Source organism: Bufo gargarizans, chromosome 3, assembly GCF_014858855.1.
Source record: "Bufo gargarizans isolate SCDJY-AF-19 chromosome 3, ASM1485885v1, whole genome shotgun sequence".
Lineage (NCBI taxonomy): Eukaryota > Metazoa > Chordata > Amphibia > Anura > Bufonidae > Bufo > Bufo gargarizans.
The window spans coordinates 33,288,589-33,303,507 of NC_058082.1; the positions used below are offsets into that span (position 1 = coordinate 33,288,589).

Genomic DNA, 14,919 nt, shown 5'->3' on the forward strand with positions numbered 1-14,919 from the left:
GGGTTGTCCCACAAAAATAATTCTACAACTTTCAAACTAGAACCTGGATCTGACTACTTTTGTAAATGCATGTGATTAAAAATTAAACATAGCCACTGAGTTATTTGATAAAATGTACCTGTATAGCGCCACCTGCTGTTTGTTTTCTTATTTCTTTAACCTGCTCACTGAGAAGGCCGCAAATGCTCAGTTCCATCCTTCAGCTGCCTCCTGAGCTGTAATAGGATGAGCATGGACACGCCCCCTGAGCTGTGATAGGGAGAGCATGGACACGCCTCCTGAGCTGTGATAGGGAGAGCTGAGACACGACCCCTGAGTTGTAGCAGAAAAGACACTCCCCTTGAGTAGTCAGATTGATATAAATCTAGCAGAGCAATGAAATGGGAGATCTCTGGATCCATGTGAGCTACAGGGCTGGTTCTAGCTTTGTTAAAAAGAGGTTGTAATGTACTATATGATGTCTGATTTTTTTACATTAGTCATGGAATAACCCCTTTAAATGTGTAATTGGCACTAGTAATCAGATTTCCAAGTGGTTTTTACAGTTTTTTTGGGGTGTTTCACTTCTCCCAATGCCCCATATTCAAGATGTAATGTAGTGTCCTTGATGAGACCAGGGGCGGATTGGCTATAGACCTTAACCTTACAGGGAAATGTCCCGGTAGGCTGATGCCCAGGGGGCCTCCGTACCACTCCTCTCTGTTGCTGGCCGGTACATAAGGATAAAGTAATTAATGCTGTGAGATTTAGGTACTCATGTATTCAGCCAGCGACCACACATCCCCTCCCGAATTCAACTGCTGTGGCCCACATATCACCTTCTAAGCCCCTTGCTCCATATCTTAATCAGAGACAACAGTTTGGTCGGTATTTAGCACTATGGTATTGCTATACCCACCTACTTGTGATGCTCAGCCTTCTGTCAATATGGACCCACCTATAACATGGGGCCACTTTTAAGTTTTTTTACAGGACCACTTTTAGGTTTGTTTTCCAGGGCCACTTTAAGTTCCCAGTCCACCCCTGGATGAGACAAAACCTCTTAAGATATCTTCTCTGTGCAATCTTGTCTTGGTAAATTTGTACTTTGCACTAGTAACCAGATTTCCAGGCAGTCTCTACTTTTATGTTTTTAATGTTTCCTTGATCCCAGTGCCCCATATTCAAGATATAATGGTGTGTTCTTGATCATTCAAGACTTCTTATGATCTCCTCTCTGGTTGAATTTGTCCTGATAAATTTGTAATTGCCACTTGTAATCAGATTTCCAGATGGATTCTACATTTATGTTTTTAATGTTTCACTGCGCCAAGTTCCCCATATCCAAGAAATAATAGTGTGTTCTTGATGATACAAGATCTCTTATTATATCTTCTCTGGCCGATCTTGTCCTGGTAAATTTGTAATTGGCACTAGTAATCAGATTTTCAGGTGCCTTCTGTATGTTCCAGTCCAGATCACTAGTTTGTGGAAAATGTTCTGCTCCTGTTATTTGTATTGATGGAATATAGTAATGATACAAGGCCAATTATGATCTTTTCTCTGCCCATTCTTGTCCTGGTAAATTTGTAATTGGCACTAGTAATCAGATTTTCAGGTGGCTTCTTTATATTCTAGTCCAGATCGCTGGTTTGTGGTAAATTTCTGATCCTGTTACTTGTATTGATTAAATATAGTAATGATACAAGACCAGTTATGATCAACTCTCTGGAAGATCTTGTCTTGGTAAATTTGTAATTGCCACTAGTAATCAGATTTTCAGGTGCCTTCTGTATGTTCCAGTCCAGATCACTAGTTTGTGGTAAATTTTCTGCTCCTGTTATTTGTATTGATGGAATATAGTAATGATACAAGACCAGTTATGATCTTTTCTCTGCCCACTCTTGTCCTGGTAAATTTGTGATTGGCACTAGTAATCAGATTTTCAGGTGCCTTCTGTATGTTCCAGTCCAGATCACTGGTTTGTGGTAAAATTTCTGATGCTGTTACTTGTATTGATGGAATATAGTAATGATACAAGACCAGTTATGATCTTCTCTCTGCCCAATCTTGTCTTGGTAAATTTGTGATTGGCACTAGTAATCAGATTTTCAGGTGCCTTCTGTATGTTCCAGTCCAGATCACTGGTTTGTGGTAAAATTTCTGATGCTGTTACTTGTATTGATGGAATATAATAATGATACAAGACCAGTTATGATCTTCTCTCTGCCCAATCTTGTCTTGGTAAATTTGTGATTGGCTCTAGTAATCAGATTTTCAGGTGCCTTCTGTATGTTTCAGTCCAGATCACTGGTTTGTGGTAAAATTTCTGATGCTGTTACTTGTATTGATGGAATATAATAATGATACAAGACCAGTTATGATCTTCTCTCTGCCCAATCTTGTCTTGGTAAATTTGTGATTAGCACTAGTAATCAGATTTTCAGGTGCCTTCTGTATGTTCCAATCCAGCTTTTGTGTTAAAATATATGTCCGTGTTATTTTTATTGATGAAATATAGTGATGTATTATCAGATTTTTTTTTTTGCATTAATTCTAGTATGGCTGTGGTGCCCATTCCTGAAAATAAGTGTTATATAGACATTACAGGCTAAGGCAGGCAAAACAAGGGAATGTCCATTTATTCTACTGAACTCATTTATCAAGTGAAATGAGTGAGCAATATTCATCACATATTTTATTCCGGAGATGACAGGAGACTGAGGACCCCAGAGCTGCAGAATGAAGATTCATGAAGGATAATATGTCATTTGTCAGTATTTTGCTTGTCAATGTTTTGTGTCTTAATAATTAAAGTTAAGCAGTTTATGGACTCTCAAATTTGATTCCTAACACAAAGCAATTCCATTCCAGACACGACCTTCAATTTGCAGTTTTTTCTTTTTGTTCTTTATTTCAGGATCCAAGGAAAATTATCTTCACTTCGGGTGAGTGTCACTGATTTAAATGGGAAATTACATATTGGGGAAAGGGGGGAGGTATAGACTGTTGTAGTTTGTGTTGTGCAGTAATGTAGTTTGGGGCCCTAGGCTGTGCATGGGAACATTTTGAAATCGGACTCCTTGCCATTCTACATTGACAGAGGATTCATCTGCAATTATTCTGCTACCTGTGTGGATTAAATGCAAGTGATAAAATGCAATTCTGTTTAACAGATGTATCAGAGCTGAAGTTGTCTTTTAATTCTTTGTGGCCTTTTAGATTGCGCGTCTTGAAAATTGAGTTTTAGACATTCAGGAAGATGCACAGAATATGCCATAAATAGATATGGGTCCAACATCTGGAACCTGCACCTATATCTAGAATAGAGTTCCCCTGAACCCTGCCCTGCTTGGTGAGATGGCCTATGCACCTAAGCTGAAATTAATAGAGGCGTCCGCATATGTGGCATGCCTCTTTTACATATATTTGCATATATGTACCTATCCTTTCGTGGGTCCAAATCATCTGACATTCTAGTGAATACATGGGACCTGCACCGACCTTCGGAATGGGACCCCCGAAGTGAGCGGAAAGTGGCAGCCCTTCCAGAACTTTCATAGAAATTAATTGAAAGCACGCTGCACTCTTCTTCACTTTCGGGGGCGCATTCTGGAGATAGGTGGGGGTCTCAAAGCTGGGACCAACACCTGCCTGACATTGGTGGCTTATCCTAGCGATATATCACCAATGTCTCAGATGAGACAACTCCTTTAAGTTCCTATCCTTCTAATGTATATGAGATGACTCTGCTGGCTTTGTCCCTATCTACACAGCAACACTCGCCAATGTAGAAAATCCAATAGTGGTTTTATTAAAAAAACAGCAAGGTGATGCAACGTTTCGACCTTCCTTGGTCTTTTTCAAGTATTGCTCGAAAAAGACCAAGGAAGGTCGAAACGTTGCATCACCTTGCTGTTTTTTGAATAAAACCACTATTGGATTTTCTACATTGGCGAGTGCTGCTGATTTTTTGCATTGATTTGACGTTGGGACCATTAGCCAAGATCCTCATCTGCTTGCACCACCATTACCTGTAAGGTATTTTTTATGGCTTTCCCTATTTATGGGTTCAGTAGTGCTGCCAAACTTCTGCATATACACAGCAACACTGAGATGTGAGCTGCAGGAAACAGAAAATATTAGCCTATTGTGTCTGCTCCGGTGACCAGAAATGTAATATCCAGGATATTTTATATTGACAGCCACATCAATTTATGTACATGATTCCTCCTGCTGTTCGTTTAATTTCCTCTCAGAATGTCCACTTCATGTGTCCAGTACTGGTGGTTGGTCACACATGCTCAGTAGCTCCAGATGCTCTTGTATACAGGCAGCGTTTGAGTACTATTTAATTATTATGTTTTGAATGATCTTTATATTTTATTATAAAGCAACTGTTTTAACCTTTATTTTTTTGAGAATTCATAATGATTTGTATACTAGGGCGAAAAATCTGTTGCATCTTTTTCATATTTTAAGAACTTTATCAGTGACTTTGGTAGGACAGAGCTCCCCAGTTTGTGGCAGGGTTATATTTTTGCAACAAATGGCAAGCCATAGGCAGGGACAGGCTTGGTATTTCTGGGGCCCCAAGCAAAGTCATAGCTGGGGACCCTAATCAGGACAACCAGTCTGGAATTGCTATTCCTGGCAGCTATTCTCTTTCTGTCCACAACTGTATCAGCGTCCTTAGGACACAGATGCATTTTAAAGTTGTGGCCTGGGCAGATTCTACCTCTTTTACTGCCTGAGGTGAAAACTGAAATGGTGCCCGCACCGCCATGCCAAATTCTCAATCTATCCTATACCCCCAGCCCTACTGCTCAAGGCATGTTTGAATTGGACATTATAGACAACACTACATACATCTTACAACCAGTAATGTCTATTCTGATATAGAGGTTCTCTTTCCTCATCTTCTCCGTTCGGACCAGGCCACCATGATGAATTAGGTCAGCTGCGTCTCGTCTCCTCCTTGTGCACCAACAGTACTACATACTGCTGATACCTACAATATTGTGCCCACTCTGCTTACTAATGCCTCCAAATACTATACCTACAAAATAGTAGTGCCATACAGTTAGCCCCCGAACTGCTCCTAAAAGTTCAACCAATAGTAATTATTTCATATTTATAACTATCTCAGAGTGCCCTCACTAGTAGTAGTGCCCCCAATAGTGATAATGCACTCCAACAGTGCCTTAATTAGTAGCAATACCCTCCATATTGTGCCCAATAATAATGCCCCACAGGACCCCAGTAGTAATAATGCAGTTATAATGCCCCCTGTAGTGCCCCCAGTATGGCCCCTAGCATTTATAAAGCCTGCAGTAGTGCTACCAGTATTTAATAGCACAAAGTGTTAGAATCGTCCCGCTGCAGTGGCCCCAGTATGTTTCATGTCCCCAGTTATGCCCACTGTATTTTTATAATTCCCCCTGTAGTGCCCCTGTATTTTTATAATTCCCCCTGTAGTGCCCCTGTATTTTTATAATTCCCCCTGTAGTGCCCCTGTATTTTTATAATGTTCTTTAGAGGTGCTTTCTTTATGTCTTACCCTCTTTTCTGCCCCCAGTATGTCGTCAGCAGTTCCCACCTCTATACTGCGCCCAATAGGGTTGGGAAAAGTACTTACCTCACTCCCATCTTATGTCGCCATATAGATGCGTTGCTTGCGTCCGGGCGCAGGAGGTGCAATGACATCATCACAGCCGCCTGCACAGGGATGCAGGCAGACATGACAACATCATTGTTCTGTCTAAATACCCGGCGCATGAGGTCACGTTGATCGAGACTGCCTGCACCATAGTCTTAAAGGCCTAGCAGCCTATGAGGTGTACAGTGGGGACAGGTGCTGTTGGCCTCCGTGCCATTCAGCCTGAGGCAAGATGTGGCGCTGTCTGATTTGCGTGACATGAAGTCCGGAGGGTCCCCCTGACAGGCAGAGCCCCACGCAATTACATGGTTTGCATGGTTGTCAAGACCGCTACTGGCCATGGGTTAGGGACCAATTCTGCTCTCTTTTCACTAAGTAATTAAAGGATCAGAGTCTCTGATGCTAATTATCACTGTGACTTTGTATTTGGCACTGGCCAAAGATGTGCCAGCCAATTTTAATAATGTTTGACCTTTCTGAGAATTGGCAGAATTTTCCACTTTGGCTATGTGAAAAAGATTGATGTAAATTACAGTAATTTATTATTAGAAGTTTTCATGCATGCCGGTGTGCATTTCATCAACTTATATAAATGGGGAAATCTGTGAAATCTTCTCAGAAAGAAGCAGTGATCTCCAACCTGTTTGTATCCAACCACGCCACAAGTTAAAGATAGAGATTGCAGATTACCTTTTTCTTCTGCTCTGTGTGGTCCCCTATTAAGTCATAAAATTTGTGTGATCTTCCAAAATAGTGGAGAAAGGAAACATCTGTGGCTCCAAAAATATTGTTGTACAAGAATATACCCGCTATAATGTTGCCCCCAATATACAAAAATATTGCTACTATACTTCTGCCTCCTATATACAAGAATATAACTGCTATAATACTGACTCCTACCGTATGTCCAAAAATATAATTACTATAATACTGCCTACTGTGTACAAGAATATAGCTACTATAATACTGCTCCTATGTACAAGAATATAACTACTATAATACTGCTCCTATGTACAAGAATATAACTACTATAATACTGCTCCTATGTACAAGAATATAACTACTATAATACTGCTGCTATGTACAGTACAAGAATATAACTTCTATAATACTGCTCCTATGTAAAATAATATAACTACTATAATTCCATACTACTCCCTGTGTACAAGAATATAACTACTATAATACAGCTCCTATGTACAAGACTATAACTATTATAATACTGCTCCTATGTACAAGAATATAACTACTATAAAACTGCTCCTATGTACAAGAATATAACTACTATAATACAGCTCCTATGTACAAGAATATAACTATTATAATACTGCTCCTATGTACAAGAATATAACTACTATAATACAGCTCCTATGTACAAGACTATAACTATTATAATACTGCTCCTATGTACAAGAATATAACTACTATAAAACTGCTCCTATGTACAAGAATATAACTACTATAATACAGCTCCTATGTACAAGACTATAACTATTATAATACTGCTCCTATGTACAAGAATATAACTACTATAATACTGCCTCCTATGTACAAGACTATAACTATTATAACACTGCCTCCTATGTACAAGAATATAACTACTATAATACTGCTTTTAAAGTATGTACAAGAATATAACTACTATAATACTGCTCCTATGTACAAGAATATAACTACTATAATACTGCTCCTATGTACAAGAATATAACTACTATAGGCTGCAAAATGGCCGCACGAGCTTGAGGTCCTCCAGCATTCCGGCTCATTTGCCCTATATAAGCTTACAATTTGCCTGATTATGGGGAAACCTGGCAGAGAAAAGAACAGAGGAAGCTCAGAGTCTACCCCACTGCACTCCAAACAACCTGAGATGGAGAAGTTTCTTCGGAAAACGCCGAGGATTGCCGCGCAGAAAGGCCCCAATATGGCGGCGTCTGTTGCACATGACTCCAATGCAGGAGAACTTTCAGATGCAGGCAGCGGCTCCGATATATCGGACAGGAGGCCCAGAGACCCGCCTCTCTCAGAGCGGACCCTCCGCCGGGTCCTTGAATCTGCCCTCTCGCCTCTAAAACAGGATCTGTCTGACATCAAGGACGACATGAAGCACCTGGGTCAGAGAGTGGTCGCACTAGAAGCCACGCAAGAGGCCATCATGACCTACGAAGGTAAAGCGTCGGAGGTGCTGGCGTCTCATAAGGCCTTACTAAATGATGCCTTCCTGAAGCTGGAAGACCAGGAGAACCATAGCCGCCGGCGCAATATCCGCATTCGCGGCCTACCTGAGTCAAATCCAGCGGAGGCCTTACCGACAGTGGCGCGCAAATTATTCTCCATGATGCTTGATCCTGACAGAGCAGCGGGAATCGTGGTGGAGCGCATACACAGGGCGTTGCGCCCTAGGCCTAAACCGCAAGAACCGCCATGTGATGTGATCTGTGGCCTATTGAGCTACGTTGATACCGCAGCCCTCCTGAAAAGACAACGAGAGATGGAGGTACTGGAGTACGAGAACACCCCGATCCAGATGTTCCAGGACCTCGCGCCATCCACTTTGGCCAAACGGCGCCTATTCAAGCCTCTCTTTGATGTCCTGAGGAAAACATCGACCCCGTTCCGATGGTTGTACCCTTTTGGGCTGGCGATCTCCAGGAATGGTAAGCTACTTACCGTACGCTCACCAGCAGACCTTGACTCTGTCTGAAGGTCCCTGGATGTCCCTCCGGTGGAAATCCCCTCATGGCTGCCGGCCGACCAAGATGGCTCCCTGCCCATACCACCTCGTGTGACCGCCTGGCAGACGGCATCCGCGGGCAAGCCGGACCGTTCGGGACGCAGCAGGTTGGACAGGGCCCTCACCTGATTTGAACCGCGGTGACATCGGCTGTGCTCGTAAGCATAACTCGCTGCTATTTTACTTCTCCAAATTTGGAGACGACTGTCTCTCATCCTCATGTTATACGGGTTATTAGAGGCGAACTTGGCCTTTCCACATTTTCACTTTTATTTCTCTGACGTCTCTCTTATTTGGGCCTAATGTTTTCATATGCTGTTTAACCAGAACTGTGACGTCTCACTGTTGTTAATGGACGCTGCCTCTAGGACAACGAACTCTGATCCTCATTCGCAGGGCGATGTACGGACGGATACTGGTGCTGGACGTATTTTTTGTTTTTGGTCTCTTTTGTTATAGACCATAGGCGCTTTACTTGCCCCCTCGCCAGTCCAACCCTGTCTTGGCTGGTGATAAGTAGAGTACTAATCCCTCCTCGGTTGGGTACTTTGTCCGAGCTGATCACTTGTCAGTTTGACATGTTTAATGTTCTCTCCCCTATTTTTTGTTTTGTGTTCTCCTCTCCTCCTTTCCCCCCTCCTGCTCATATCAAATGTGTGCTTTTCCATGCTTCCGTAGGTGTCCTATGCTTTTATTCACCTGACTGTATGCAGAAATGTCTTCTATAGTAGTCGCCTCACTAAATGCACATGGGCTGAACGAGCCATGCAAAAGGTCTCAAACTCTATCTCTTCTCCTGAAGGATAAAGTCTCAGTGGCTTTTCTGCAGGAGACCCATTTCAGGAACGGGCAAAATTCCCAACTTTCCTCCTAAGAAATTTGTCCAGTGGTTTCACAGTACTCATGACTCAGTAGGGGGGTTAGTATAGCTGTGCATAAATGCCTCCCCTTTAAGCATGCGGCTACTTCAGCAGACCCTGAGGGTAGGTACATTTTTGTAAAGGGTGTACTGGGTGATTCCCCAGTGACTTTTGCCAATTTGTACGCTCCCAATAAAGGCCAAGTACCATGGCTCGTTCAGACCCTTGCTTTATTGTCCTCCTTCTCAGAGCGTTTATTGGTGTTAGGGGGCGACTTCAATGTTGCCCTGGAGTAAGCTCTTGAAAAGGCTAAAAATCTCCCTGAGAAAACTTAAAGTCTTGGATGTTTGGCGGACCTTGAACCCCAATGGCCGAGATTATACATTCTACTCGCATGCTAAGCTGTCCTTTCACAGACTGGATTATCTGTTTCTGTCTGATTCACATATACGTAATGTCTCTGGAGCCCGGATAGGTAACATCACATTATCCGACCATGCCCCTGTTATTGTTCACTTCTCCTTGTCCGGCCCGCAGAGAAAAGAGCGCTTATGGCGTCTCAATGATACTTTGATTTTAGACCCTCAACACGCCTGCAAAATTAAGGCCTCGATATCTGAGTTTTTTGCGCTTAATGACACCCCAGACTCCCCTCCTTCCCCTTCCATACTTTGGGAATCCCACAAGGTGGTCCTGAGGGGGGAACTTATCGCTTTGGGGGCTTTTGTGAAAAAGCAAAGGACACAAGCTTTGGATGCCTTACTGGCGACCATTGCTCGTCTGGAATCCTCCCACAAGGAATCACAGGCTATAAGCACCCTAGCGGAGCTAACTGAAGCTAGAACGCGCTTAAAAAATTTATTGAATGTCACTTCTGCAAAGTTGGTCCTGCGCTCCCGATTCAAGGCCTATGCCCATGGGAATAGAGGAAACAGACTGATGTCGGCCATTGCCAAGAAGCAGTTTTCTGACTCCTTTGTTTCCTCTATTAAGGACTCCAAGGGTAAAGTGCATAAGTCCACCCCAGATGTCGCCAAGGCATTTTGCGCCTTTTATGAGGCTTTATATAATTTACCCCCTCCTAATGGGACTACACCCGGGGATCTCTCTGAAGCCACAGACAAATTTTTGCAGTCCCTGAACCTCCCTTCCATATCCTCATCCAAAGCTTCCCTTCTGACTAGGCCCATCTCGGATTCAGAGGTTCGTAAGGTTCTCATGTCTATCCCGTCGGGTAAGAGCCCCGGCCCTGACGGATTTTCCATTGCGTATTATAAATCCTTTCAGGATGTTTTAATCCCACGTTTCAATAATTTGTGCAACTACCTTCTGACTGGGGGCTCCCTTGCTCCTCACTCCTTATTGGTGCACATTACTGTCCTTCATAAGGAAAACAAGGACCCGACATGCTGCAGTAACTACAGGCCGATATCTCTGCTTAATAATGATGTGAAGTGGTGGGCGAAGATCTTGGCTACCAGGCTTCAGGATGTTCTCCCTGACATTGTACATGAGGAACAAGTAGGCTTTGTCCATGGCAGACAGGGGTCTGAAAACACGGTGCGGCTTCTCCATCTTGTAAATTGGGCCAAGAGATCCTCTAAGCCTTTGGTCTTGGTGAGTACGGATGCAGAGAAGGCCTTCGACAGGGTCAGCTGGCTCTTTATGTCACGGACCCTGTCGAAGTTTGGCCTCCCAGACCAGTTTATTAGTGCCATTAACACCCTATATTCGGCCCCCTCTGCCATGGTCAAAGTCAATGGAGCATTATCCCCACCATTTCGCATCACCAATGGGACGAGGCAGGGGTGTCCCCTCTCTCCTGCACTATTCATATTAGTGATGGAGACCATTTTGTGTAAAAGTAGAGCGGACTCGGTCATTAGAGGCCTTCAGATTGGCCCCTATACTCATGTTACTGCAGCATTCGCGGATGACCTTTTAGTCATGACCTCCAACCCTGCAGAGGCTTTGCCCAAATTGTTGAATACATTCGAGGATTTTGGATTTGTATCCAATTTTAAAATAAATTATGGGAAATCCATGGCACTTAATATGTCTTGCCCCCAAACTGTAGTCAATAATCTTAAACGTACCACCCCATTTACCTGGGCCTCCAGAGACATTACGTTCTTGGGGACGCATGTTTCGGCCAATGTCCAAGACCTAGCCTCCCTTAACTATGTGCCGCTCTTGCAAAATGTCCGCACCCATCTACAGAACCTGAAACTCCCGTTTGTTTCATGGAATGGGAGAAAGAATTACCTTAAAACTTTTATCCTCCCCAAATTTCATATTTGCTGCAATCCCTCCCTATTTGGCTACCAAATTCATACTTCACAGAGATCCGCCGAGTGTTCACACGCTTCCTCTGGAATGGCAAATCGCCACGCATTGCCTATTCTGTCCTCACAAGAGACAGGAAGTTCGGAGGCTTTGGGATGCCAGATGTAAAGTCATATTACACTGCTGTTCAGTTATGTAGATGTGTGGCTACCCTATCCCGCCAATCTAGCTCCCTGTGCTCACGTCTTGAGTCTGTACTGCTCACCAACCAAGACCAGCTTACTTTATGGGGTGTTAGGCCCTTCTCAGGCAATCAATACGCCTCCTCCCCAGTCTGGAAGGGAATGCTAGTAGAATGGTCCAAAATGGTCCAATCCCAGCTGTTTAGCTTTCCTAATCCTTGTATGCCTCTCAAACTGTTGCAAAGCTATATTCACCCTTCTGTGTCAAACCCCTCTGGGATTTGGTCTAGGCTCGCTGACTTGTCCCTGCGGGATGTCCTTCTCCCAGATGGTAGTTTGCAGTGGGACTTAATAATGGACCGCCCCGAGGTTAAGGCAGCTCCCTTTTTCCATTTGGCGGATTTCAAAAGGGATACCAAGTTGTGTGTTGGACCCTTCGCTGGTAGCAGCTCCCCTTCTTGGCTTGAGAAGAAGGTCCTGGCTCCTAAGCCCCCCCTTAGACCATTATCCCAGATGTATAAGGAAATGCTTTCCTCCTTACCACCGGAGCTCGGTTATGTGACCTCATGGGAACGAGAACTTTCTTTGACCCTGACAGAACCGGAGAAGGCCTTTGTCCTGGCCCACTCACACGGCTTCAGTCGTTGTGTGAGAGTTCAGGAGAATTCTTTTAAGCTTCTAAGTAGATGGTATAAAACTCCTGAATTCTTACACAAACTTAACCCTGAAATCCCAGTAGCATGCTGGAGGTGTGGCATAGAAACTGGATCCTTGTCACATATCTGGTGGCTCTGCCATAAGATCCAGCCGTTTTGGAAGCTGATAGAATCCATGATCAATAGTGTATGCAAAACCAAGATCGTCTTGGATGCCAAACTTATCCTATTGTGGTGCCCTAATAGCACGCTAACTCCCGCCAAGAATAACCTCCCAACGATGTTGATTACAGCAGCTAGATTACTGGTCCCCTTTTTATGGAAAACTGATTCCCCTCCATCTCTCAATATGTGGACGGACAAGGTGGATCAAAACTACCGCTTTGAGGAACTGGCGCACTGGGAGACAAACTCACGCCACTGCTTCTTAAAGCTATGGTCCCCGTGGAAGTTACATAGGAATTTTGCATAATAGAGCAGGAATCCTCCCCTTTCCTGGTTTTCTACCCCTTCCTCCCCGATTGTCCCCCCCCCCCATATACCCTTTCTTTTCCTTTTGATGTATATCTCTGATGAAGATGACAATCGTTTGTATTGTTTACACATGATATGTGCACTGGATGACTATTTTGACTCTTAATGTTACGGTACTGATGTCATGTGTGGGCATGTGGCCTTGATTTTTACCTCAATAAAAAGAAATATGGTTAAGAATATAACTACTATAATACTGCCTCCTATGTACAAGAATATAACTACTATAATACTGCCTCCTATGTACAAGAATATAACTACTATAATACTGCTCCTATGTACAAGAATATAACTACTATAATACTGCCTCCTATGTACAAGAATATAACTACTATAATACTGCCTCCTATGTACAAGAATATAACTACTATAATACTGCTCCTATGTACAAGAATATAACTACTATAATGCTGCCCCTATGTACAAGAATATAACTACTATAATACTGCTCCTATGTACAAGAATATAACTACTATAATACTGCTCCTATGTACAAGAATATAACTACTATAATACTGCTCCTATGTACAAGAATATAACTACTATAATACTGCCTCCTATGTACAAGAATATAACTACTATAATACTGCTCCTATGTACAAGAATATAACTACAATAATACTGCCTCCTATGTACAAGAATATAACTACTATAATACTGCCTCCTATGTACAAGAATATAACTACTATAATACTGCTCCTATGTACAAGAATATAACTACTATAATACTTCTCCTATGTACAAGAATATAACTACTATAATACTGCTCCTATGTACAAGAATATAACTACTATAATACTGCCTCCTATGTACAAGAATATAACTACTATAATACTGCTTCTATGTACAAGAATATAACTACTATAATACTGCTCCTATGTACAAGAATATAACTACTATAATACTGCCTCCTATGTACAAGAATATAACTACTATAATACTGCTCCTATGTACAAGAATATAACTACTATAATACTGCTCCTATGTACAAGAATATAACTACTATAATACTGCCTCCTATGTACAAGAATATAACTACTATAATACTGCTCCTATGTACAAGAATATAACTACAATAATACTGCCTCCTATGTACAAGAATATAACTACTATAATACTGCTTCTATGTACAAGAATATAACTACTATAATGCTTCTCCTATGTACAAGAATAAAACATATAATAATACTGCTCCTATGTAAAAGAATATAACTACTATAATACTGCCTCCTATGTACAAGAATATACCTACTATAATACTGCTCTTATGTACAACAATATAACTACTATAATACTGCCTCCTATGTACAAGAATATAACTACTATAATACTGCTCCTATGTACAAGAATATAACTACTATAATACTGCCTCCTATGTACAAGAATATAACTACTATAATACTGCCTCCTATGTACAAGAATATAACTACTATAATACTGCTCCTATGTACAAGAATATAACTACTATAATACTGCTCCTATGTACAAGAATATAACTACTATAATACTGCTCCTATGTACAAGAATATAACTACTATAATACTGCCTCCTGTGTACAAGAATATAACTACTATAATACTGCCTCCTATGTACAAGAATATAACTACTATAATACTGTCTTCTATGTACAAGAATATAACTACTATAATACTGCCCCCTGTGTACAAGAATATAACTACTATAATACTGCCCCAAATGTTAACATTACACATGGACTAATTAAATTTTTTATAACTTTGGACCTTCTTGTATTTTTTAAAATCTTTTTTGCTTTTTTATTTCCCTTTGTGAACCCCAGCACTTGACTTTAAGTTTTTCATGTATCCTTTTTGGGAGTGAGATATTTGTATTTTTTGGATCTGTGAGCTGCTTCTGGAGAAACTAAAGAGACAATTTTCAAGCTGTTGATGATGTCACCGGCTGCTGCAGGGGATGTGTCAGACGGCTTCTTATTAACTGGTTGTTAGTGGTTTCCATGGCCGTTGGATCCTATTCATACACAGCGGGAAGATTAGAATCCCACCAGGTA

The 14,919-nt window shown here is 41.9% G+C and overlaps 1 protein-coding gene across 1 annotated transcript in view; it reads left to right on the top strand.

Moving 5' to 3' along the window:
* The window catches only part of NOX4 (NADPH oxidase 4), a 267,595-nt gene that overhangs the window by 49,719 nt on the left and 202,957 nt on the right, over positions 1 to 14,919 (top strand). Inside the window, exon 6 of the mRNA XM_044286900.1 lies at positions 2,900 to 2,927. Within this exon, the coding sequence (XP_044142835.1) occupies positions 2,900 to 2,927 (28 nt within the window). The remainder of the gene's footprint in view (positions 1 to 2,899; positions 2,928 to 14,919) is intronic.